Source organism: Nyctibius grandis, chromosome 2, assembly GCF_013368605.1.
Source record: "Nyctibius grandis isolate bNycGra1 chromosome 2, bNycGra1.pri, whole genome shotgun sequence".
Classification (NCBI taxonomy): domain Eukaryota; kingdom Metazoa; phylum Chordata; class Aves; order Nyctibiiformes; family Nyctibiidae; genus Nyctibius; species Nyctibius grandis.
The window spans coordinates 118,003,274-118,030,917 of record NC_090659.1 but is presented as its reverse complement, the minus strand read 5'-3'; the positions used below and the strand labels follow the sequence as shown (position 1 = coordinate 118,030,917).

General features: G+C 40.7%; 1 protein-coding gene across 3 annotated transcripts in view; it reads right to left on the bottom strand.

The window, feature by feature from the left end:
- The window catches only part of GRM5 (glutamate metabotropic receptor 5), a 290,842-nt gene that overhangs the window by 151,229 nt on the left and 111,969 nt on the right, over positions 1–27,644 (bottom strand). For all 3 annotated transcript variants that reach the window (XM_068423056.1, XM_068423065.1, XM_068423073.1), the window contains exon 2: positions 13,181–13,430. In XM_068423056.1, coding sequence (XP_068279157.1) covers positions 13,181–13,430 — 250 coding nt within the window. The remainder of the gene's footprint in view (positions 1–13,180; positions 13,431–27,644) is intronic.

Below are 27,644 nucleotides of genomic sequence, written 5' to 3'. Positions count from 1 at the left end.
TTCCCAAAGCTCAAAGGATTTTCAGGTGCTTAACTCCTCAGAGACAGTTGGGAAACATTCTGTTTTGTAGGCTCAGCTGTCCCTTGGCACATCTAACTGAGCTCCTTTTCAAGGCAGAAGGCAGCAGAAGATGCCAGAACCTGCCTCTGAGCACAGACAGAAGGTGCAGGAGTACACAGGAATGTGAATTTACTATACCGTTTCTGGAAAAAAGAAATCAAGGTGAAGAATTCTCTTTCTTGAACATGAATAAGTTCCTACCCCTGAGTAAACTCCCTCCATATACCACCACCCACCCCCCGCCGTAAAAGAACGGATGTCCGTTAAACCTCTACCCAAGGAAGCACTTCACGTCTGCCCACCCACCTGAAGAACAATGACAACTCTGTTTTACCAAGAAGCCAGTATGCCATTTGAGAGAGGGATACATTGGTCAAAGTTTATGTTCCCTAATTCTCAGCACATAACAGATGTTTTGATGTATTCACCCCAAATCCCCTTTACTGGGGATGGCACTGGACAATTTACCTTACCTAAGATCTGAATCACCCCGTGTACGTGCCTGTACCTCTCCACTGACTAATTAAGTGAGCTCAGACCAATTTAGCACTGGCCTTAGGTGGGATAAATCTTGCTCTTCTCCATCAGTGCTATGAAATGTCCAGATAAAAATCTATTTGAATTAAGAATGAAATTATTATGCAAAACCATTACTGCTTTATTTTGAAGAGAAATAGGTCCTTTTCTGTGATAGGTATGACCACAGACATTTATATAAACCTCTAGAGATTTGTGCATAGAAGTGAATGTCTGTCTCAGGGAATCAAAGAACTTTCTCTGGGCTACATACTGAGCTCAAGATGAGCGTCACTCTTTGAGAAATGCAACAGTCAATTACAGCCTGGTATAAGAAAACCTCAGAAATAAGCAACTGTTTCCCTGCTTGTGATCTACATCCTGACCCTGGGAAGATTCCTGGGTGCTTCAGGGGAGAACTCAACAGAAAGATGTGTGGTTTACACTGGTCGTTTGGAAACACCTTGACTGCTTTTCTGTGGGTGTGACTTTCTGCACCTCCCAACTGAATTATTGTAGTTGAATGAAATGCAGCCTCTGTGGTACCTGCTGCTGTTTGTTACTGCTGTTGTTCCCAGGGTGCTTCTTTGGCTCTATTGTTTTCAATTCGGAGAGAGAAGCTAATGCTTTGTGGAGTAAGAATCAGTCTTCTGGCTATAAGAGCATCAGCAGAATGAAGGTGCAAACTGCCAAGGAGCTTCTGGCTGCCAGTAGCAAAAAATTGGCATATTAAGTTCAATGTAGTGTAAAATAATGGGGGGAGATGATTAGAAAACACTAATTACCTTTTACCCAAGCCCTTTTACTGGGAGATTCCCCATGACAAGGATTTATGGAGCAGCAAGTAATTAGATTTCTGACAAAGCAATTGCTGCATAAATAATTAAGCTATCTATTTTCTTATTATTGTTACATAATATCAGTTATATATCTTATAGTAAAAAGAAAAAATACACATAAACCTTCTCAAAAGTTTCAGCTAAAAGATGACAGCTTCAGAAGCAGTTCTGTCTTTGACTTTTGTTTTTAAAGAAAAAAACCCAACCGTGTATTCATTACTCTCCTTCCGTGTAAGGTGATTTCAGGTAATCAGCTATTGCCAAAACCAGACAAAAAACCTGCAGTTAGTGTTTTTGGTTTCTGGACATTCAATGCTATGCAGGAATTTCTAGATGTTTGTATAAATATCTGCAGTCAGAGCAAGTAACTAAGTAGCACATTTTAGTATATTACTTCTGCTTAAACCCCCCCAAATTCTCTATTAAGTGTTCAGCTAACATCAAGCCCTGCATTTTGTGACAGTCATCCTCCTCAAGATATTGCTGAGCTGACCATACATTACAGTATAATTTTCAACATGTTGGAAATGCTCAGGTAAAATCAGGTTTTGGGTAGTTAACATGCACTTTTTTTTACTCAGACATCCTCCAGGTGATGCATATTTGGGCATGAAAAGTGAACTGATTTAGCCAAACCCTGAAACCTTTTAAAATGGTTCAAACAGAAGCATGTTTAACTTACTTTAACTGCTAGCATACAAGGAATAATGTTCCTTTTGGTATGCGTTGGTAGAACTATATTAAAAATCAGCTCAGACAATCATGGTTAAAAGGAGTCAGCATCCAAGATTAACAATGATTTGTGCATATCAGCACTTAGCGAAAAAGAATGTTTAACAGCATACTAGTTAAAAGGTATTAAATCACCATGTTTTATAACTATACATTTTCCCAGGATAGAGATGACTTACTCATTATGATTCAGCCACTCTTCACTTCCTTCGTTGTTACTAATAGACATGAATAAAAGTTGAAGGATATGGCCCCTTTGTAAATATAGATTTTATTTTATTAACTTTACCTTTCTAATTAAAATACTGTTCATTTAATCCATTCTGTTATTACAGTGTTTCTAATTAATAGGAAAAAAATCAACAGAATTCAGCTTGGGCCTTATTCCTTGAAATAGTACACGGCTATTTTATCTGCTCTTCCTGAAAGCAGTATCTTCTTGCCAAGATTTATAATGTCTTTTCAAGGCAGTAGTGAACTGAATTCCACCATAATGAAGTTTAGAGGAGAGTTTTGGTATTTCGTCCACATTATCAGTCGCCTTCAGCCTTAACCTCTGGAGACACAACGGCTTCACTAGAAACTATCAATTCAGCCATAGTGAGGGGGAAATGCGCTGCTGTGTGTGCTACTTTGTCATTTTAATAGAGTGACAGAAAAATGAATTACACCACAAGTTTACAAATCAGAAGTTTTCATTACTCCAAGTAAGATTCTTCCATAATCACTCAGCAGTGTTAGTGAGATGGGTTCCTCGATATAAATCTCTGCTGCATGGGTAATGTTTTTATGTTCAGATCTTCAGGGTGTTTTAAGTACTCCTAAATCATATCAAATGTGGAGTTAGAGAAAGCATCTCCCTGTTCTTTTGATTCCCTCTTTCCTCTCTAACCAAAAAACAGAGCACATGTAACAATAGCTGTGAAGCTGAGACAAATGAATACTGTCCTAGTGATCCAGTATTTCTTTCCCTTTATCTGCCACACATTTTTCTCCTGTTTGTCTACGCAAAGAACCTCTGGAGGATGCAGAAAGTAAGATGTGAACAGAATTGATGGCAGATTTGCCAAGAGAAGAGACTCTTCCTGGACCACATGATCTGGAACAGATGCTCTTTATCAAGAGGTGGTAACATGAAGCTGCAGACCCCTGGGTCTTCCCCTCTCATAAATCCCTTCTCTGTATGTAGACATGTGTGTGTTGTTTGTGTGTATGCAGTGAGTCACTATTCCTAGGTGCAGATAAATCAAAAAAAAGAAAGAGAAAAAAAGAAGCCATGGAAAATAACATACCCACATACTACAGAGAAAGATAGTAGAAAGGAAACAGATCTTAACCGCTAATCAGTACCTTCCAACAAACCTCTATTTGTCACAATGTTAATTTTAAAGGAGCAGAAATAGGTTTGGGGTTTTTTTTTGGACAAACATATGCCAGGCATTTAACAGAGATCATTTTAGGCTCACTTAACTTCATTAACCAAGCATCTATAGCTGTTGTAAAGATCAGAAAATCTCAAAGACTGTGCTTTCATGTTGTTCCAACTACCTTTAAATCTTTCTAGGAATATATACTGGACCACTTTTTCAGTCTTAGTTTTAATGTTTTAAATAGCTACTTTTCACCACATAGCCTACACAGAATGGTGGAATAATAATGAAGGAATTTAATATCTTAATTTCTTTTCACCTCTTGAATTCTTGTTTTTCAGAAGATAGCATCTCATCTTTTCTCAAGCTTAAGTAGATAATGTTTTCATTGTTTCAAGAGTATTTGTAGTTTGTTTCCTTAGACTTGGAAGAGTCTTTCAACCTCAAAATAGGCTCACCTCTGAAAATTCTCTGTGGGTATTGCCTGTCACTCTCAGAAGACACATTTGAAGAGAACAATCTTAACTGAGCTGCCCATAGTCTTCTTCCTGAATTTTAATAAGTTGATGGATAGAGTAGAGCTTTAAAGTCAAAAGTAAAATCAGAAGCATGTATTTCTTGTGGGAGAACAGAGATGCACCCACAAACGGACACAATTTCCTAGCAATGCCACTGACTTCATTTCATGCAGAACTGCAAGTATGGGTCTGTTGGCAATATGGAGCTGTCTTTGAGATTGCCTCACTCTCTATTTTTCAGCTGTATAGGTCATATCACGGATTTGTCCTTTTGCAATGAAAATAAATCTTATATAATGCTTCAGGATTCTTTGCCACCTTTTTTTCTGTGCTTTTCCTTATGTCTCATTTCCACTAGGAGAATAGAAATCTCATGTTATTCCAAAGTGTAAAACATGTTTTCCTTTCATATTGAAAGTTGTCAAAGCAGATTGAAGGTAAGCATAAGTCTTCAAATATATGAATAGTAGCCTTAGAAAGGCAGGGAATTAACTGCTTCCTTTGTTCGCATGGATAGGACAAGAAGTAATCACAGAATCACAGCATGTTAGGGATTGGAAGGGACCTCCAAAGATCATCTAGTCCAATCCCCCTGCCGGAGCAGGATTACCTAGACCATATCACACAGGAACGTGTCCAGGCAGGTTTTGAATGTCTCCAGAGAAGGAGACTCCACAACCTCTCTGGGCAACCTGTTCCAGTGTTCAGTTACCCTCACCATAAAGAAGTTTATCCTCATATTTATGTGGAACGTCCTGTGTTCCAGCTTGCACCCATTGCCCCTTGTCCTGTCAAGGGACGTCACTGAGAAGAGCCTGGCTCCATCCTCATGACACTTGCCCTTTCCATATTTATAAACATTAATGAGGTCACCCCTCAGTCTCCTCTTCTCTAAGCTAAAGAGACCCAGCTCCCTCAGCCTCTCCTCAGAAGGGAGATGTTCCACCGTAGGTTAGACATTAGAAAAAGTATAAAGAGTTAAGCTTAGAAAATAGTTGCTTGAGGAGGCTGTGGAATTTTTATCTTTGAAAGATTGTAATCAGATCCATCTAAATATCCATCTAAAGATGGATCAAGCATGAATCAGGTAGAGATGATCCTGCAGTGCACAAGTGAAAGACTTGAATAACATCCTGAGTCCCCAGCCAGTGCCATTTTCAACAGTGCTAAGGCATGGCTCTACTCAAGTGTATTGACTGACAAAGCTACCTTCCCTTGGTTGCTAATGCCAGTCTTAGACAAGGAAGATCAGATCCTTCAGAAAGCAAATCATTTAATGGCACACACTCATGATTTGTCATGTCATGAGAAGGATATATTCATTACCAATGTCAACTAATTATTTGCTTCCTATTGAGCAAGACTGCTCATTGAGCTCACTGAAAAAGTGTTGCTTTATGATAGTACTTGAATAATCAAAAGAGTTTGGAGCCTCATAGTCCAAAGGGCAACACAGCTACATAGTAAAATACAGTGTCTAGCCTGAGTTGTTCACTGTCTAAATTAGTCATGAGAAAGAGTTACAGAGAAAAAGCAAAGACATATAAATGTAATGGCACATGCAAAATCACTAATGCCGGTACTAGTATTAAAGCTCATATCTCCTAGGGCTAAGCTCTGTATTCAAGATCTACCCATGTCTGTCCTTTTTCCTTTTTCCTCATAAGAGTGCACTGCACAAGGGCTTCCCTTACAGAGACACCAACTTTGATTTTAGAGGTTCCTGAACTGCAGATCAGTTGTAGATTTAAGAATGCTTTAAGATAACTTTGCTCCATCCTGGCCTGGTGTCACTTTTTGCCAGTCATTTGCTGTTGGCCACTTCCAGAAAAAACACACTGATTTGGTGGACCTTTGATCTGACCTGTTTATTTTCTAATGTTTTGTTTTCAGATGTGTAGGGCTTGGACTTCCTCTCAGAGACATATGCATCTCTTACTGACATAAATAGGTGTGCCCACTTGCCAATATGCACACTAGGAAATTCTCTGATATTTGCTTGACATCGTGTCACACCTACACATACCCCAGGGAAGACACAGCATTCCTGCAAGGGCAAAATGAAGACATTCTTCCAAACACACTTAGAGCTTACTCCTGTCCCCCACTACTTCCATCCATGTTAGTGATTGTGAAACTGGACTGCAAGATGCAATATATATTAGAAACAGGTCAGATGATAGACAGATATTTTAAAAAAGGACTTTAAAGAGAGAAAAGAAGATTAAGAAAATCAGGTAGGTTGATTTGTTTTCAGTATAAATGTTTGCCTCACCCGTCTCCTTAAAATTCTCAAACATGTGGGGTCCTTACCTGTGTTAATCTTTTGTGGTTCATACCATAGAAAGAAAATAATGCTCCTTTCCGTTATTACACAAACAGCTTTGGCCAGCCACTCTACTGCTTCCATCTGCAGCAGGACACAGATGGGGCATGCTATTGCTCACCTTGAGGGTCTCTGAGGTACAAGACTGCCAGGTAAATGGAGATCACAAAGCTCCTTTTCAAAGCTAAGTTATTCTTTACCTTCTAGTCTGCTTTACCTCTAAGAACACTGTTTAGATATAAGAGGGGAGACGGCTTTTCACTTCCCTAATCTCTTCTACAGCTCTAGAATATGAAACCTTTGTTTTACTTTTAAGTTCTTTGTCTTTTGGGTGGCAATGAATATTCTGACTTAATGCTGCTAATTACAGTGCATTTAATTGCTAGGTATAGTATGATAGCTGCTTCCTTGGGCTACACATTGATGCCTGAACAAGAGAACTCAGAGATAAATAAATGAGTGGGCAGCAGACAGTTGCCTCAGAGGAAACAACATTCAGATGAGGCTGTAGCAGGCTCCTATCTAGTGTGGACTGAACCAAAACGGAGCAGACTCTTCACACAGGGCGGGGTTGCATGATTGTACTCTGAAAGTATTTTTTCATCTGCTTATTTTTAACCTGGAGATCTGCACACTTGTATTACATTTAGCTTCCACAATTTTTTCAAAAGTTATCCAGTTAGAACTATTCTATATAGAAGAATTTTGGCTAATTAATTTTTCCCTGAAGTAGTAGAAATAACCAAAAATTAATTTAGAGCATATTTCAGGTCTGCAAAATTTCATATCCTCATTTATTTTACAAGAAATTCCCAGCCAGCTGGACTTGTACAAACACAGAAAAAGGCATGTTAACTCACACTGTACACCATATTTTCAGGAGGGAAATTTTTACATCCTCTGCAGTGAGATCTTTCTTTGTTCAACAGACACTTTTACAAGTCTCACGAAAGATCTCTTTTTAAATTATTGAAAAGAACTCATTTCCCTCAGATCATCTATCTTACTTTAATTTTCCTTCAGCAATTGTTGCCCTTCTTGGTTGCTAACCAGATTTTCTTCATATATTGCTGAGTTTCCTAACAGCCAAATTACTTTTGGGACTTACTGGAACTAACGGTCCTCCACATTTTATTCTCCCTCCTTATCTCTACTTCTCACCTTCTACTTAGCTCTTTTTGCTGCAACATCTGTGACCCTCAGAATCAATAACAATTTCCTCCAACCCATCTCCTCAGGAGTCAAGCAGGTATCTTTTATTAGGAGACATGGTCTGTGAAAGCTAGAGAATACATGCTCTGTTGTTAGAAGAATGGGCCCTGCTTCACTGGGCCTTCTGCCCTCTTGCAGAGCCTCACTTAAATTGCTTGTGATCATCACACTTCTAGAACTGGTGTCCTCCCCTTATCCACCTTAAGTTGGACATGCTTCACCAATGATTGCATGCTCAAGATGGTTCCCCTTATCCTGAGGCACAGCGTTTTGCACATCACAGAAGAGAGTGAATTCTGAAAATGCAGGATGTGATTCCTAATATTTGCAAGGATGTTCAAGGACGTAGTCATCAAGTCCTGATTGCACTTCAAGGAAGCACGGAAACTCTGTGGGAATCCCTGTAGTTCTAGATTTCCCATGCCTTTGCTGCAGATATTATAACCAAGCCATAATTTTATATTATTTCTGTAAACCCTTGACTGAATAAGTATCTAAGAGCCATGTGGAGATTAAATCAGACTCACAAATTTTGGCCATGTTTCTCCAGCTGGACAGATGAAAATCAGAACCAGTTCAAGAGCCTAAGGAGACATTTCCATCTCTGCTAGATCTTTTTTACTGGTTGTGTTTATTTTTGTCATTCTATACAAAAGGAAGTCCAAATAACTTTAATTAACTTATCTTTACTCAAACAATGTAGTTAATACCAGAGTAAATCTGGCACACAATACTCAGTACTGGAACACGAAACATATGTAAGTCCCAGTAATTCCTTGCAGATCAATACTGCCTCTGGAATGCTTTTGGAAGCTGGAGGTGTTGAGCAAGCCGTTTTATCTCTATATGCCTCTACTTTCCCTTCTCCTTTCCCTTCTCCTCTCTTTAAGGTAGGAAAAGTCCTACTACCTTGCATTTGGAATCACAAGTCCTTTGCAAAATTTCTGTCTTTTGCTCTGTAGGTTTGTACAATAACTGTTTGCATAGTATTAAACAAAACAACCCGGGGCAGTTCCCTAGTCTGGATGTAAATGGCATGCAAGGCCTGCATCCATGTATCTTAACATTCTTCTACCCTAAAATAGAGTATCTGTGTCCAAACTGCCTCTTGGCAACAATCTCTGACAGTGCTGTCATCCACACTATGCCCAAGTCCCATCCCAAAAATGTTAGTTGCTACAGGATAAAATCATGCCAGCGAGCAAAAAAAAAATATAAAATTACCCAGTACTGCACACTGTTCTCTGAACCCATTTTGTTTAGGACAATTGTATTCAATATGCATAATTTCAGTAGTGGCTAATAGTTTCTATTATATTTTTAAAAATCACGTGAAGTGGCACTCCAACATTTAATCATTCCAAGAGAGGTTTTGGAATCCTTGTAGATGAAAGGCATCAGATAAAATTATCACTGGGGAGAGTTATCACAGAGGTTTTGTTCAAACATCAGACACTAGTAGTCAAGAGGAGGCCGACTATTTCATAAAATGAGGAGCAGCTGAAAATCACCGACAACCAAATTATTTTTATCTGCACAATTAGTACTCCATATTTCCTGCTGAAATAGGTTCCAAAATTATTCTGCTATGTGAATGTATTATTTATTCTCTAATGAATTTTATCTGTAAGGATATCTCCTGGCTTATGACCTGTGGATGACAGAAGCAATAAGGACAAACAGATGAAGCCCAGTGTCCATATCTTGATTAAGCTGAATAACAGTTAGGTTAAAAAAACTTTTTTTTCACATTTGAAAGTCAACACACTCACCTTTTTATTTGAGGTTAAGTCCAATTCCTCAAGGTGCATGAGGTAAATATTTTCTGAGCAATGAATCTATGAATCAAAAACTCTGGAACGCTACAATCACTAATGACTTGCCACCTTTCATCTATGTCACAGGCAGGCAAAGCAATTTCAGGAACTGCATAGTACGTCAAGAATGGAGTGCTTATTGAAGGATATCTTTTCTCCTCTCCTTAGGGCTCTACATATATATATGCTCTTCTTGGCCACTCCATTTTCTGTTTATCTGAATATAAAACAGGTGCTGTATGAAATCCATACCCTCCAAAAAATCTTAGTATTTTTGCAAGGCTTCAGACTGGAAATATTAGAGGTAAACCCAAATCAGAAATGGAACAAAAACATCTAAGAGGAAGCGGAAGTGTTGATTTCTTGTGGTTTCCCATAGAGCAGCTGTGTGGCTTTGGGGATTTAGTTCTTTCTGTGCAATTGGAAATAAAATAATTCTTCACAAAACAAGGGGGAAACAAAATGCATTTGTGGGGTAACAAATAACTATCTATTAGTAGATGAAGTTTCCTGTGTGAGCCCATTGGATTTCAGTGACAGGCACTCTCCCTACACTTGGAGTGTCCTTTTATAACCTTCTTAGTTGAATGGGCAGCCCAAAGCAACTACAGAGCATGAATGAAAGTATAAATCTTATCCTAGTCCATTTTCCTGGGTAGCTTCACAAGGTAAATTGGTTACACAAGCCTTCTTTTATTTCAGATGTAGCTCTTTCCCCTTTGAGTGCTCTGAACCATCTGTTCTTTTCAAAATCTTGCTAAATGCCTTTTTAGTCTGTGTAAATGATGTACAAAAAAGCCCCCAATGTAATCTGCTTCTAAGATGTGGGTTAGTCCTGGTGCCACATCTATCCCAGGTCAGTGCCTTAGACTTTCTTCACAGAACCAATGTCACATCTATTTCAGGTCAGTGCCCCAGACTCTTCTCCACAGAACCAACCAATCAGCCTAGCTCTGGACCAACAGTTAAATATTCGTAACCAACAGAGTCAAACAGTTCCAACTGAGAGAGGACACATCACATCACAGTTCTGGAAAATGGAGCTTTAAATCCCTACAGGACCTCAGGCCATCAATGGACAGTGGCATTATTGTCTTGCAACCCATCTACATCAAGAAGCCTTCCTGCAAGTTACCTGTTTTTTTCTTTTGCCTTATTCTTTCCCCTCTACTGAGAAGCCTAGAGATTATCCCATAGTGGAAGGAGAACATTTCTGTGGGAATGATCATTTTTGTGGAACATAAATAATGGCTCCACAACATCCCACACTCTGCACATGAGTCTTCTTGCACTGCAGGGACATAAAACAGTCCACTCTCCTGACTAAGGGTGACTCAAAGAAAAACAAAGGTCCTCAGCAGGTAAAACTGGTTGTTTTATTTCTGGCTTATAGCTGGTTTTAATACAAAATCTGACCAAATTCTCCTATTGAAAGGAGATGGGAGACTTCTAGATCCTTGGGATCTTCCAAGTGCATATGTAGAGAGAATACATCACTCCAGCTGTCCTCAGCTGTCTGATGCAGCCATGGAAATGCTGTAGTTGAGTGAAGGTAAGTGCAATTATTTTACATCTGTCTCCAGTAGCTACTGGCTGGGGACAGGTTAACCTGTGTCTGAGAACCCGCTTCTCAGCCATTACCTTGGAATCTCTGTTAATAAATAGAAAGGAGAGAAAAAAATTCCCTACACTTCCCTTTTTGTTTCTTTCTAAACAATTCTAATTCATGCTACATTTTTTTACAAATAAATTGTATAGTACTGTCACTGACATGGATACACATAAGTTGGTCTAGTAGAATTAAGGTTTTTTGGTTTGACTTCAAACAGTTTACAGTTTAGACTTCTGAGAGAAGCTATTTCTTTCAATTTACTGAATGAAAGTTATATACTGAATAACAAATTTCTAATAATTAGACATGACAGCTCCTATTGCAGATAGAAACAGGTATTTTTCACAAAAAAAAAGCTCAAAGCCTTGCTTTTTTTTAAAAGTTAAGCTGTATTGCTCCATTCTTGTTCACAATCACCAGTTCCTGAAGTCCTTATTCATAAAAGCATCTCAGAGGGCTAAATTTAGCACTGTTGTACATAAACAAATCCCATACAAAATTAAGTATGCTTTGGAGTCTGGAGGAGTTAAAGGCCAACACATATGTTGAAAGCAATGCTCATGTGCCCCTAAATTTGGGTGCTGCTGCAGAGAATTGGCAAATTCTTGTGTCTAGATAAAAGAAGACAGCAAAGGTCATGTGGCACCATATTCAGCTAGAGATAGTGGAGGTGGCATTTGCTCCGCTTTACTCTAAACCGCTAGCTGAGGCTTTTCCACCTCAGTTAGTCATGAAGAGAGTCTTCGTACAAGCCCTTTTCTAGAACATACTTTCTCTGAGCTACTTGAAATGTCCACTTTACAAACAAGGGGCCTAAGAAGGTTCTGTTTTTCTTCATTAACTACAGAAGGAATCCTGACGGCTGGAAAGAAACACATGGAAGTGTCTAAATTGTAGACATCTAAATATATTTAGGTAAATCTTGCCTTGAGGGCTGCTGTCCCTTTGGGTGTCAGTCCAGAAAAGAACCAAGATAATCCATGGAAGAGCCTACAGATAAAATGTATTTGAAAGGAAGGGTGGACACTGTTGCCATAAGACAGAGAAGTAGTTAAGAAATTCACGTCTGAAATTGCCAAAATGTAGGCTGATGCCAAAGAATAAGGGCAGAGCCTGGAGTCCCTGTTGTTGCCTGCTTGCTTTCCCAAGGGGAAAGGCAGCTGTGTGCAACTGTGTGCTTTCCCTGTTTTGCCCAAGGGAGAAGGGCAGCTGTGTGCAACAGGGCAGACTGGGAATAGAGGCTGGTGTCCTGCCAGTGGGACAGACAGCATCCCAGCTTCCAAGACAGCTGGGCAGAACTGCAGGCCTTACAAGTTTCCCTGAAGGTCTCACCAGGACATCTGGTTTCACGGACACCATTTTATTTGTGTTCCTGTGGGGTTCATGCTTGAGACAGCATCAGGTCATCCTTCTAATAATGCACTGGAAAGGCAGAAGGCCACATTAGCTGACTCCTGGTATGCTTCATTTTTTGGTCAATACACCATTTTTTCTCATGTCATTTAGGGTCCACTTGTTGAATATCTGTCAAATATGAAGATCCCATTAGGTTTACATTGATATGTTTTACTTCTCTACTTACTAGCCTGGGGTCTTTTCCTGCTGGGTGAACACATCTGAGTGAGTTTTGCTTTCTCCCTTTGATAGTTAGGGAAGGAACCAATGATACCATTTAGCTAAGAGAAAGAATTACCTATGTATTGCCTTTAGGACAGTATGCACATCAGCACATTGGCTCAGGAACAAAAAGTGATGGTTAGCAAACTTTGTTTTGGGAAAATCTATTTCAGGTCCACCCAGAGGCCACATCAGCAATTCTTAACACAGTGTTACTCGAATAAGGCACATCTTCCAGCTGTGTATGTACATGATGCATTTTAAACTGCAGTGAACAAAAAGGATGATGCAGATCAAATGTTTGTGTGCCAGCCTTCCCTTGCACAATTCTAGTAAGATTGGCCAAGCAGACTTGTGTTTGCCTGGCATGTCATGAGAACGATGCATGTCTTTATAGAGCATGTAGCATTATGACATGGTTGACGTTACTGTCTATCTTTTAGATATGCACATGTATAGGAGACACCATGAGTATGTGTTTTACATCTGCTTGACCGAACTGTCTTATTTTTTTTCCCTACTCAGTAAAGAGGCTGGCTATAGCTGCATAGTATTACTCACCTGCCCAGCAGCAAAAATTCTCCAGCGAGTCCCAGGCGCCTCATAGCCATTAAGAGCCCTCTCACAGTCATGCCTTCACAGAAGCAGGCAACCACTCTTGCCTTGGGCAAGTGGCTCCGAAGCTTTCGCAGCAGCTTGTCAAAGCTCTGTTCACCAGCATTGCTATAGATCTTGTAGGAATGTGCAATGCAGATCCCCTCCTTGGCTGCCATATCTTTGAAAGCTTCCATTCCACTTTCTCCATAGTTTCCTAAATACAAACAGAAACACATATGCATATATTAAAATTTGCAGAAACTTTTCTTGCTTTGGAAACAGTAAATATTTTATATAGAAACATAACATATCTGCAGAGAGATCAATGTACCAACCTTAAGAAAATAATATTAACATTTTAAGTAATCCATTTTTCAAGTCAAGATCAACAAATTTTCTGAGAAACCTCACTTCTGTTTAGGAGCCTGCATCTCTGCTGAAACCAAAGGCTGTTAGGTACCTCAATATCTGTGAGGATCTGGTCCACAATGTATATAACAATGTATGTCTAATCTGCAGCCTCTTCTGATTCTTTTAAGTTGACTGAATGCAGTCAAGTGCTCTGGGGTTTACTTCAGAAAATTTAAAAATATATATTCAAAATAAATTTTTAGGTGTAATATTTTAAATATAAGCAAAACAAAACAATGACTCATACAACACGACTTTGTTCTTAATGCAATCTGAAAAGCAACATTTTTTTAATTACACTGAAAGATAAGACTTATGCTCTAAAGAAAGAACCTTTAGTGACTCAGGAGAATGAGTGGAAAAACAGGATTGTCATTATAGAGATCACAGGATCACAGATGAACTAATTCTACTTCACAGAATCACAGAATCACAGAATCACAGAATCACAGAATCACAGAATGTTAGGGATTGGAAGGGACTTCCAAAGATCATCTAGTCCAATCCCCCTGCCGGAGCAGGACTGCCTAGACCATATCACACAGGAACACGTCCAGGCGGGTTTTGAATGTCTCCAGAGAAGGAGACTCCACAGCCTCTCTGGGCAGCCTGTTCCAGTGTTCAGTCACCCTCACCGTAAAGAAGTTTTTCCTCATATTTCTGTGGAACCTCCTGTGTTCCAACTTGCACCCATTGCCCCTTGTCCTGTCAAGGGATGTCACTGAGAAGAGCCTGGCACCATCCTCATGACACTTGCCCTTTCCATATTTATAAACATTCATGAGGTCACCCCTCAGTCTCCTCTTCTCTAAGCTAAAGAGACCCAGCTCCCTCAGCCTCTCCTCATAAGGGAGATGTTCCACTCCCTTATGTGCGCTGGACTCTCTCTAGCAGTTCCCTGTCCTTCTTGAACTGAGGGGCCCAGAACTGGACACAATATTCCAGATGCGGCCTCACCAGGGCAGAGTAGAGGGGGAGGAGAACCTCTCTTGACCTGCTAACCACACCCCTTCTAATACACCCCAGGATGCCATTAGCCTTCTTGGCCACAAGGGCACACTGCTGGCTCATGGTCATTCTGCTGTCCACTAGGACCCCCACGTCCCTTTCCCCTGCGCTGGTTTCCAACAGGTCTGTCCCCAAATTGTACCGGTACATGGGGTTGTTCTTGCCCAAATGCAGGACTCTACACTTGCCCTTGTTAGATTTCATTAAATTTCTCCCCACCCAACTCTCCAGCCTGTCCAGGTCTCTCTGAATGGCTGCGCAGCCTTCCGTTGTGTCAGCCACTCCTCCCAGTTTTGTGTCATCAGCGAACTTGCTGACAGTGCACTCTAATCCCTCATCCAAGTCATTAATGAATATATCGAATAGTACTGGTCCCAGAACCGACCCTTGAGGGACTCCGCTAGACACAGACCTCCAACTGGACTCTGTCCCATTGACCACCACTCTCTGGCTTCTTTCCTTCAGCCAGTTCACAATCCACCTCACTACCCGAACATCCACACCACACTTCCTCAGTTTAGCTGCAAGGATGCTGTGGGAGACCGTGTCAAACGCTTTACTGAAATCGAGATAGACCACATCCACAGCTTTACCATCATCTATCCACCGGGTTACATCCTCATAAAAGGCTATCAAGTTGGTTAAGCATGACTTTCCCTTGGTGAAGCCATACTGAGTGCCCCTAATGATCCCCCTATCCTTGATGTGCCTAGAGACAGCACCAAGAACAAGTTGCTCCATCACCTTTCCGGGGATGGAGGTGAGGCTGACCGGTCTATAGTTACCTGGGTCCTCCTTCTTGCCCTTTTTGAAGACTGGAGTGACATTTGCTTTCCTCCAGTCCTCAGGCACCTCTCCCGTTGCCCACGACTTAGCAAAGATGATGGAGAGTGGCCTAGCAATGACTTGCGCCAGCTCCCTCAGCACCCGCGGGTGCATCCCATCAGGGCTCATGGATTTATGGACGTCCAGGTTGCTTAATTGGTCCCTGACCCAGCCCTCATCTACCAAGACAGATTCCTCCTCTATCCTGACTTCTTCTGGGGCCTCAGGGGTCTGGGGCTCCGCAGGACAGCCTCCAGCAGTATAGACAGAGGCAAAGAAGGCATTCAGTAACTCCGCCTTCTTTTTATCCTCTGTCTCCAGGACCCCCACCTCATTCATCAGTGGGCCTACATTGCCTCTAGTGTTGGCTTTACCTGCAATGTATTTGAAGAAGCCCTTTCTGTTGTCCTTGACCTCTCTTGCAAGGTTTAATTCCAAGGAGGCCTTAGCTTTCCTAGTTGCCTCCCTACATCCTCTGACAACAGACTTATATTCCTCCCAAGTGGCCAGCCCCTCCTTCCATGATCTGTACACCCTCTTCTTCCACTTGAGTTTGCTCAACAGTTCCCTGTTTAACCATGCAGGTCTCCTGGTACCCTTCCTTGACTTCCTACCTGCTGGGATGCTCTGATCTTGAGCTCGGAAGAAGCAGTCCTTGAATGCTAACCAACTATCTTGAGCCCCCTTACCTTCTAGTACCCTGTCCCATGGGATTTCCCCTAGCAATTGCTTGAAAAGGCCAAAGTTGGCCCTCCTGAAGTCCAGGGTTGTGATTCTGCTAGCTATTCTGGTCCTGCCACATGAGATCCTGAACTCTACCATCTCATGGTCACTACAACCAAGGCTGCCCTCAACCTTCACCTCTTCAACCAGACCCTCCTTGTTAGTGAGGATAAGATCCAGCAGCGCTCCTCTCCTAGTTGGCTCATCCACCATTTGCATCAGAAAGTTATCATCAACGCACTGCAGGAACCTCCTGGACTGAGGATGGCTGGCTGAGTAGGCCTCCCAGCAAATATCAGGGTAGTTGAAATCCCCCACAACAACCAGGCCCTGTAATTGAGAGACTGCTCTCAGCTGCCTGTAGAAGACCTCATCACCCTCCTCATCCTGATCCGGTGGCCTGTAATAGACACCCACAACAGTATCACCTCTGCCAGCCTGCCCCTTAATTCGCACCCACAAACTCTCAACTCGCTCCTGATCCGCCCCTGGACAGAACTCAATACATTCTAGCTGCTCACTCACATAAAGAGCAACTCCACCACCTCTCCTTAGTGGCCTGTCTTTCCTGAACAAGACATAGCCATCCATGACCACATTCCAGTCATGCGAGGCGTCCCACCAAGTCTCTGTAATTGCCACTGGATCATAGCCCCCCGACCGAACACGGATTTCTAACTCCTTCTGTTTATTCCCCATGCTGCGCGCATTGGTGTAGAGGCATTTCAGGGAGCGAGCTGAGCACACCGATTTCACCCCAGGGGGATGGGAGGCCTCCTGGTCTGCCTCAACACTAGAGCGTTGCCCCAGTGGTGCAAGCCCAGCTACTACCCCATCCCCCTTCGAATCTAGTTTAAAGCTCTCCGAATGAGCCCTGCTAATTCCTGTCCCAGAACCCTTTTGCCCCTACGACATAAACCTTTCCCATGTATTACGGTCACGCCTGGTGTCTTATAAAACCAGCCATTATCAAAGAACCCAAAGCCCTGTCATCTGTGGCTTTTTTCTTTTAAATTAAATGTCTACTAACCCAACAGGAAAAACTTCATCTTTCCTTTCAATCTATTCTTCCCCTGTGGCATAAAACAATAATAAATATTAACAGATAGAATAAATAACAATAAATTTATCTATCTCACTATGGAAAAATTCCTCATTGACAGGCCTACATAAAAGTCACAGTGCTTAATCAGTGGGTGTACTGATACTACTGACAGCCATCTTGACCAGGATTGTCTCTCTGGTTCCCTGTGCTCCTTCATCTGTCTGTCTAAATCTCTTTCATGTTTCATTTAAATAAGAAGGCCTTTGAGGCAGGAAATCTTTCCAAAATATTGCTTAACCCCTCAGTAATATTCCACATAAACACGGTCAGTAAATTAATAAGACTCAGAGTGTTAAAGTAATGCTGTTACAAGGAACTGCCGATCCTTCACTTATTTCTGTTAGTTTACAAATGGAAGAGTCTGTAAAGTAAATGTTTTCTTTTACCAGCATAATTATGAGTATATAAGAGCATTGACAGTGAAATTGTGTGTGAAGCAGTGAGAATCAGACAACTGGATTTGGGCTGTCATCTGGTTTGGTGACCTTGGACACTGGATCCACCAAGCATTCAGCTTGCCCATCTGGGGAATCGTCCCTGTCACTCTGGTGAATGAGTTTAGAGGCTGTATTAGGCTCAGCACTGTATATGAATGTGAAAAACAGTCCTGAAGATCTTACCATCTGAATAGCCAAAAGAGCCAAAGAGCAGAAGAGAGAAAATACCATTACCTTCATTTCACAACAGGAAAGAATCACTGGGACCTTGAAATTTCCATATGGTACCCAACCAGAAAGGCAACCTGAATGTAGATCTCCTTAGCTAATACGACTTTCATTTTCCTCCCTGCTGTGATCAGACCTGATGTAAAAGCCATTACTATGCAAATTGTGCCCAGTTGTTCAATGCTTCCTGGGAGTTGTAAATCAGGTGCCCGATGCTTCCCCATGTGTCACGCTCTTAGGGCGAACTATGTTTCCTGTGATACATGAGCATCAAGTGATTCCTGTGAGAGGCTGAAACAGTTCAGCTAGAGGTCAAAAATGTGGTGCTTCATGAAAAATGTATTATAGCCTCAGAAGTGAGTCTGAAGGAAAAATGGGAGTCAGTCACATATAACTCCCACCAGATCCTGAGGCCATCTAAAAATAAAATTAAGCTGTTTGACAGAAAATACACTATTTTGCTTAAAATTATTCTCATTTAAGTCAATCTGGATCAATGTTAAATGCTCTGTTTCATTTTTCCTAACAGAAAATAAAACAGAAAAAAATTGTATCAAAATTTGCCACATAAGTTTGAGGAAAAGCTGTTCCATAGTATATCTCAAAGACTTGATTTTCTGTCAAAAAACTGTCAATGCAAAATTCACGGCCAGGTCTAATTGACTTACAGAACTGGAGCTCTTCAATGTTCCAGATACTGCACTCTTTGAAAGTGTTATAAACATACAAACTGTTACCCCGAGGCTTGCTATAAAGCTGAGAATAGGTTTAATTACAGTACTGAAAAATAGGAGGTCTTGCAATAAACATGAAGTACATTAACTCTTTTCCAGTCAAATAAATGTTGCTCTGGCACAAATGCCATGGTCTCATCACGTATCAGGACATGGAAATTTTGTGAAACCATACAGAAAGTAATACATCATCCAAAGTGAGAGGAAACATGTTAAACTACCAAGGCAACTTAGCAAAGTGTTACGTTCTTAACATTTGGAAGAAAAACATCCTGGCAGTCCAAATCTGAGAGTGACTGAGTTCTCCAACTGGGAAAACTATAGCTCTATGGCATGAGCTCTAGGGAGATTTGATGAAAACAGAAAGTAGCTTTGCTTCAAGGCACTCATACAAATACACCAGTGGAGCTCTTGTCATGATCATTACAGATTAAACTCTACTTAATTAATTATTCATAGTGAATTTCCCTGTTGTGCAAGAGGTTTGATGAGGTATGTATATTTAATTTGAGCTATACTATGGGGATAATGAACACTCCTTGATGGAAAAAAGTATTTTCTGCTAAACTCCTTTGCACCACATATTAGGATGAATTTCCTCTGAGCTATCTTTCTTTCTGTGGAAAACCTGTATGTGCATGAAAGTATACATGTAGCACTGAGGGAATGAGAGTGGGAAACTGGGGAAGTTACATTACATCATTTCCTTGAGTATGAGATATGAGGTTCACAGTGGAACAGAGTCTCCATGTTTTCTGTATGGAACTGGGCTCCTCATGGACATTTGGTTCTTGGACTGTGGCCAGCTGTATCCTGGGATGCATCAACAGAAGCATGGCCAGAAGGTCAAGGGAGGTGATTATGCCCCTCCACTCTGCTCTCATGAGACAAGACACCACCTGCAGTACTGCGTCTAGCTCTGGAGCCCCCAACATAAGAAGGGCATGGAGCTGTTGGAGTGAGTCTAGAGGAGGGCCATGAAGATGATGAGAGGGCTGGAGCATTTCTCCTATGAAGACAGGCTGAGAGAGTTGGGGCTGTTCAGCCTGGAGAAGAGAAAGCTCCGGGGAGACCTTCTAGCAGCCTTCCAGTACCTGAAGGGAGCCTGCAGGAAAGCTGGAAAGGGACTTTTTACAAGGGCATAGAGTAATAAGATGAGGGGGAACGGTTTTTAAGTGAAAGAAGGTAGATTTAGATTAGATATTAGGAAGAAATTCTTGACTGTGAGGGTGGTGAGACACTGGAACAGGTTGCCCAGAGAAGCTGTGGATGCCCCCTCCCTGTCAGTGTTTAAGGCCAGGTTGGATGGGGCTTTGAGCAACCTGGTCTAGAGGAAAGGTGTTCCTGCCCATGGCAGGGGGGTTGGAACTAGATGCTCTTTAAGCTCCCCTCCAACCCAACCCGTTCTATGATTCTATAATATGATATGGTTTCCATAGTACTACTACTGAAACTGCCACAGCAAGAGCAAGTTTCCACTGACAGGGCAGTTCCCACTCTTCAGCCCTGTCTATGGCACAAGGAGAAGGATGCAAGGACTTTTGGACCTCCACATGTGGATGGAGAAGGTGAGGACTTATGCAGCTTGACACTGAGAAGAAGTTTGTTGTTTCACTTCCAAGTGAAAATTATTTCAGAACCCCTATGCTGGAACCAAAGCAAAGTCTTCTGTGAGTCCCCTGTGTTGGAAGCTGCCTACGTCCTGGCAAATTATCCATGTAGCTATTTTGTTTCCACTTCTAAATTTAAAGGAGGATCCTAAGGAAAAGTTAAACAGAAGGGAGGGATTTGTTTACTTTTATTTTGCTAGTTCCAGTTCAGCAGAAATACTCAACAAAAAACACAAGCTGGAGCTGATATATGGTCAATTTATATTTAGCTCCTCCTCCCCCCTAAACTCAATCTCAATTTCAACATTTGGAAACCAGCACCTCTATACTGTGACTGGTTCTGCTTGAGGAGGTATCACAATTTTTTACTGGATGTTCATCTGCTCTTGAAAGTTTGTCTGTCAGTAGCATAATCAGAGCTGCTAGCTGTTGATGGCTTACGTAAATATGTCCTATACTCATGGCAACAACTAGCAGCTGGGTTCTTTTAAAATGTCAGCCTGAATCCTGCATGTTGCCTACCTGAATGTCTGGCCCTAAGCCCAGTTCAAAAGCTACTCCCATATGTCTCTGCATGTTTTAAAAAAAAATGATTGCATCATCATGCAAAAGACTTATCCCTGCTTCAGTGTTGGAATTTTGTTCAAAACTCAGGCATATGCACCCCCACCTACATTCTAACTATAACAATCTGTTAGTTCCACTTCCAATGAATCAGTACTAGAAGCTATTAAGAAGCTTAAAAGAACAGATTGTGCTTTTTTCCAGATGAAGCTCAATATAGTACAGTACCTAATAAAACTTCAATCTGATAGAAAAGGGTCGAGCAAACTGCATGCTGCTCTTGCTGCTTCTGCCTAGCAATTGAGGCGATTAAACTATCTGAACATAAACTGTTAAGATCTTATCTGCATCACGCAGCAAAACGGCAAGGTTTTTAATCTTAAAGTAATAAACAAAATACACAGATATCTGCTCTATCACACTAAAGTTTATCAATATGAGATAAAAAGACCCTACAGCCAAATGGAATAATGAACTACATTTTCTCCTGCTGAGGGATTTTTGGGGTGTCACACATTTCTTTTTGAATACAAGAGTTTTTTTATCATTAGTTGCACATGCAAATTGTTATTAAGTATTTGTTTGGTTTATAATAGAGTTTCAGTGAACAGAGATGAGAAGCAACCTTTAGGAGAGATTTAGGATGTAAAATTCCTTCAGGCAGGACACAGTGAAAATTCACAACGTAAAAGACGAGGAGGCTCAAGTGAAACTGAAGAAACGCATTCTGTCATTCATTTAGCTGGTAATACTCCTACCTATCACAAAGCGCATTTATTTAAGCAGAAGTGCTACCATCATTTTTACAGACAAGGAAGAGCAAAACAGAATAATGTTCTATGATATATCTGAGCCACAGAAAAGAAGCCAAGTCAGGTTGAAGTTTTCAGTAGATGTTTTGCAAGCAATACAGGGAATATAGAGCTTCATTTTTTACTAGCTTTCATTGGATGATCTTTTTACTAGCTTTTTTTATTTTTTTACTAGCTTTCAGCAGGATGATCTCTGCCAGCAATACCTAAAACAATCTAAGTAGATATAATTTTGAAAATGCATGTGGGAGTAATGGAAGATATTTATGAAAGGCAACATGTTGGTTGATTGCCAGGATGATCTTCTTGAAAGTCAAGGATAGGGGTGTAGGACAGTTTCCCAAATGAAAATGTTAGAAGTCTCTTTGATAGTTACAATTCAAATTAATCATGGCAAAACACCAATAGTACCTACTGCTGGTACCTACTAGATATTGTCCACATTTAACTGCTGTGACTGTATGAGCCTTTTAAAGTTTCATCCCTGCTAAGAATAGGGACATAATACCAAATCTCTTGAGCAACTACAGCAACCATATCACTAATATAACATTCTGAGAATCATAGCCTTCCTAGTACAGTTATGTTTGCAAACAGAGCAGGACAGTAGAGCGTTATTTCATTCTAAAAGGTACAAATGAAAACAAACCACATGTGTCTGAAGTTCTGGAGTTGTCTGTTTGTGCTAAAAAAAAGAAAAAATTATAACCTGTTCTCATTTGATCAAAATATTATATTTAAATTATTTTAAAAAGGGATTTCAGTTTCTATATTAAGTGTATATGTATAAAAAAAACCAAAAAATAAAATAAAAATGTCATTTGGAAAGCAGCCCATTAAAAAATAACTTAAATGAGGATAGTTCCTCAAAATATATTCTGTTTAAATATCTCCAACCAGATGTTTTCCTTAATAAACACTCAGAGACTGGGCTGTTCCCCTCCAATTATCTTGAGCACTAGATAGCAACTTCAAGGTCTTTGAGCTCTTTCCTCGTAAGATGTTCAATCTGAAAGTCTGAATTTCATGGATATATATATATATACATACATACACATTTGCAAGGATACTACTCTTTTTTATAAAATAATCTCTAACATTTGGATTACAAGTAGCCAAATGCTGCTCTGGTGAAAGGACACCAACCCAGAACAAGTGCCACTAGGCTTTTCTCAGTGTGACACAATGTCGTATCTCTGGCACTGTGCCTCATTTGGAGCTGCACATTGAAGGAGCCATTATGAAGATTCTTCATAGGGCTGCTGCAGAACTGTGGCACAGCACAGTATGCAGTCAAGATGGAAGACCTCTTGATGAAAATATGGCCTGTTGTATGCTATTAGTTCTCACACAAGAGCTGTTTTGCTGTGAGGTTATGCTCTTTGGCAGGAATTGTCAAGAAGTTTTATCTATTGCTCCTCATGCAGAACCAAGTGATCATGTTGAGGGAAGGTTTCTCCAAAGAAATGACTACTCAAGCAAAACAGCCAGTCAATGTTGGCTGAGCTTGGAGAGGTATCAGAGAAACTAGAAAAACAGCAAGGAGAGGCACAGGGCAAAAATTCCCTCAGTTATTAATTTAAGAATACTACTTACTCCATCCTTAAAGCTGCTGTACCTGACTTCCTTAAGCACAGGCAATCTCCAAGTAATTCAGAAGGCATGATCTAACAGCTAAGGCCTTATAACGGACATAAACCACTGATGACTGCAGTTAGGACTCTGTCCTCATCTATCTGTATGATCAAGAAGAACTCATATATGTATTTCCTTGGATGTCCAAGGAAGACTTGATGTCCAAGAGGAGACTAGTGACGAGTGGCATTCCTCGGGAGTTGGTGTTTAACATTTTTGTCAGTGACACAGACAGTGGGATTGAGTGCACCCTCAGCAAGTTTGCTGACACCAAGCTGTGTAGTGCGGTCAACAGGCTGGAGGGAAGGGATGTCATCCAGAGGGACCTTGACAGGCTTGAGACGTAAGCCCGTGCAAACTCCATGAAGTTCAACAAGGCCAAGTGCAAGGTCCTGCACACAGGTCGGGGCAATCCCAAGCACAAATAGAGGCTGGGCAGAGAGTGGATTGAGAGCAGCCCTTAGGAGAAGGACTTGGGGGTGATGGTTGATGAGACGCTCACCATGAGCCGGCAATGTACGCTTGCAGCCCAGAAGGCCAATTGTCTCCTGGGCTGCATCAAAAGCAGTGTGGCCAGCAGGTCGAGGGAGGGGATTCTGCCCCTCTACTCCACTCTCGTGAGACCCCACCTGCAGTGCTGCGTTCAGCTCTGGGGTCCCCAACATAAGAAGGACATGGAGCTGTTGCAGCGAGTCAGAGGAGGGCCACAAAGATGATCAGAGGGCTGGAGCACCTCTCCTATGAAGACAGGCTGAGAGAGTTGGGGCTCTTCAGCCTGGAGAAGAGAAGGCTCCGGGGAGACCTTCTAGCAGCCTTCCAGTACCTGAAGGGAGCCTGCAGGAAAGCTGGAGAGGGATTTTTTACAAGCGCAGGTAGTGATAGGACGAGGGGGAATGGTTTTAAACTGCCAGAGGGTAGATTTAGATTAGATATTAGGAAGAAATTCTTTACTGTGAGATTAGTGAGATGCTGGCATAGCATGTTTAATTAAGAAATTAATTAAGCTCTTTTCTGTGAGGTTTTTAAGTTTCAGATACTAGGTATGTTCCAACAAGCAGTTTTCATTCAAAGGTATTTAGACCAATTCCATTCATAAGGTCTTTGTTTAAACAACTAATGTTTTAATTATTTTAGTGAAGTGACATACAATATACACCAAATATAAATTTACTTAATTAAATGAACTATATCTGTTCATTACCTCCTCATTTAAGAGAGCTCAGAAATATCACTTTGATACCAAAGTTTCTCTTCTCTTTCTGATCTTCTCTTGGCTATTTCGAAATAATAAATTCATTCCTCTTAAGAAAATGATGACCTAGTTTCACAGTTTAATGTACCTCACTTCTGTTTATTTTTAAATTATCACTTCATAACTTTAAAGAAAGAGTCATTTAAATGTTGCTGTTATGTGAGAAAAGGGAACAGTCTGCAAACAGCCTTTTCTGTGTGCTTCCTTTGATCCATCCTGCTAACTGGCATGTCTGCAGCTTTGTGGCCTTGTCCACTGAACAATGTTTGAAGTCCTCCATGATGCTAATGTCTGCTAAAGGATTTTAAGCTTGACAGCTTTTGCAGAAACATGCTGCCATCTCTGACTGCTCTCTTTGTTTTCAGACTGGAGAGATGAAAAATTTTCTGTACTTTCTGTTTATGAAATTGCTCTTTCTGTCTACCTGACTTTAAGACATTTGCCTTGGGTATTTCCTGTATCATTTCATCATTTCATTTCAAAATGAAATCATTAATGAAAGTACAGTTCCTAGTAGACTCCAGGGATACTCTAACTTTTCTTTCATTTTCATTTAGGGTTATACTTTTCATTTTTTGTTTGTTTTTCAGATAGAAATGAGGACACATGAGACTGACAGTATTGGACTGGAGGCTGTTCTTTTCAGGAGAAAAGTGCTGTCAGAAAGGAGAGGGCTTTGCAGTGGGAACACTTTGGTCTATGAACCTGTATCCTTCATTGTGGGCGTAGTGAATTCCCAAGGAATGCAGCTGCCTGCGGTTTCTTCACTGGTATTTGGACCTAGTCCCAGTTCTGGCTTAGTCTATTAATTATTACATTTATCAAAAGACTTGGCCCCTTCTAAAAGTGAACAACATCACACTTCTGTATATTCACAACCTGGAACATACCTTCATGTAATATTTATTCTTAACTCTGCTGTGGTTTGCAACTAGTCTTTTCTGAAATACACTTGATGTCCTATTCTTTTGCTGCAGTAAACGATCACTGTCAGAAGTCATCCAGCAAAAAGAAGCATAATTCAGGGATTAGATAGACTCTGAAGGCCTTCAAGTAATCTTTTGAGTTTTCTGATAAGTGCCTCTCTTTCTGCCCTATCGCCTCCTATGTGAAATGGAGAAATGGAGGTAAAAATCATTTTCCTGACAGTGGTGATGCAAGAGAAAATGTATTACAGATTGAGAGAAACTCAGATAACTACAGCAAAGAGGGCCACATTTATGTTGAACAGACTCTATGACACCTGATAGTTCTGCCTCACAAAAACTGACATTTGCTTAGTTGTAACAATAACTACATCGTGTTTATTACAGCAACTATCACCCTGTATGTCTAACATCTGTTGTAATAATAACACCTAATATTTCCCACAGTAATTGCAGTTAATGGCAAGGCTACTCTAAAAAGAGCATCTAATTTAACTGATTGTGCAAGTTCATATTCAGCACGTTCATTTGGGACAAGTGTGGGTTTCATGACTCTCCCAGTCTGAACTCTGAGAGCAGTGAGGTCTATCAGGAATCCATGAATATTTAGAGTGGTAACTGGAAGGCAGACCTATAACTGCGTTTTCCAGGAGTGCTTGTCAAAAGGTTTTGAAGGGGATAATATGAAGTTTCTTGGTGCATATTAATCATTCTTAAAGTATACTGTGTAAGATGAGGAGACCTATACTCTGCAACTACTTTCCTGGAGATAGTCTAAGTTTATGAACATGTTGGAAATTTTTTCCTCTTGGTGGATAACAAAGATTGAATCTTAGAAGAATATTTGAAAAATAACATTTGAATAGGTTAAGGGTACAGGTGGTTTTTGAACTGTAACTTCAGAGGATATTACCAAGTGGGACGGTACCATCCTCAGCTTTTGGATGCAGAAACTGAAGAAGGAAAAGATAGTAATAGACCAGGGTTGAAGGCAAGCATATGATCTCCTGAATTTCAGACTAAGCTGCCCTAGGTCAAAAGAATAGTTATTACAGAATCACAGAATCAACTAGGTTGGAAGAGACCTCTGGGATCATCGAGTCCAACCTTTGACATAACACCACTGTGTCAACTAGACCATGGCACTAAGTGCCACATCCAGTCTTTTCTTAAACGCCTCCAGAGATGATGACTCAACCACCTCCCCGGATAGCCCATTCCAATGCCTAATGAACCTTTCTGTGAGGAAATTTTTCCTCATGTCTAACCTGAACCTCCCCTGGTGCAGCTTGAGGCTATGTCCTCTAGTCCTGTTGCTAGTTGTTACCTCATGTCAGGTCGTTGGAACCTTATACACGTGTCAAATTTCTCCAGGAGAACCATTAAAGTCTTCAACACTGTTTCAATCAATTCAGCAAGGTAGATGAACCAGATGTTTTGAGGATTTATCATTATCTAATCTCTAGAAATTTCTATAATTTCTGAATTTCTTCTTTGTTATTCTAGTATGAAGTAGAGTATCGACAGGCAGAATTAGGTGCTTGAACAAAATGAAGTCCTAAAATCCTTAAGCAACTGCTGCCTAGTTTTGAAATTGTCACTATTTATCAAGTCGTCTTCACATTCAAGTCTTCAAGTAATTAAAAGATGTCTCCACATCAAATGAGTCACACATCCTGAATTATTCTTTGACCAGAAAGATCATTTTAATAGGATGGATAGATTGTGGTCTCACCTCTTTTGTATTATGTATATTCCACCCTCTTTCCAAGAAAAATAAGTTATGCACTGATGAGTATGGCACTTTTTTGGAAACTGAAGAATATGAGTTTGAACACACTCGGGCTAAGGAGGGAATGAGCCTAAATTTTCAGTGTGTCTTGGGAACTTATTGTAGTTACTAGTCTATGACATAAAAAAAGCTAGTCTCCTCCTCTACCCATGTCTTAAGAGAAAATAGAAGTCTACTTTCTGGATAAGGTTCAGACTGGGAAACCAAGTGAACAGTAGTACTTAAAGATGTTGTGATCTTTATCTGCCTTGTTCTCTTGTGCATTCTTAACACAAAGATTTTCTGAACCACATGTTGGATATATCTTGTTCTGTTCACATACCAGACAGAGAGCTTGGGTACCAAACACAGAGCTAGGTATCCCAT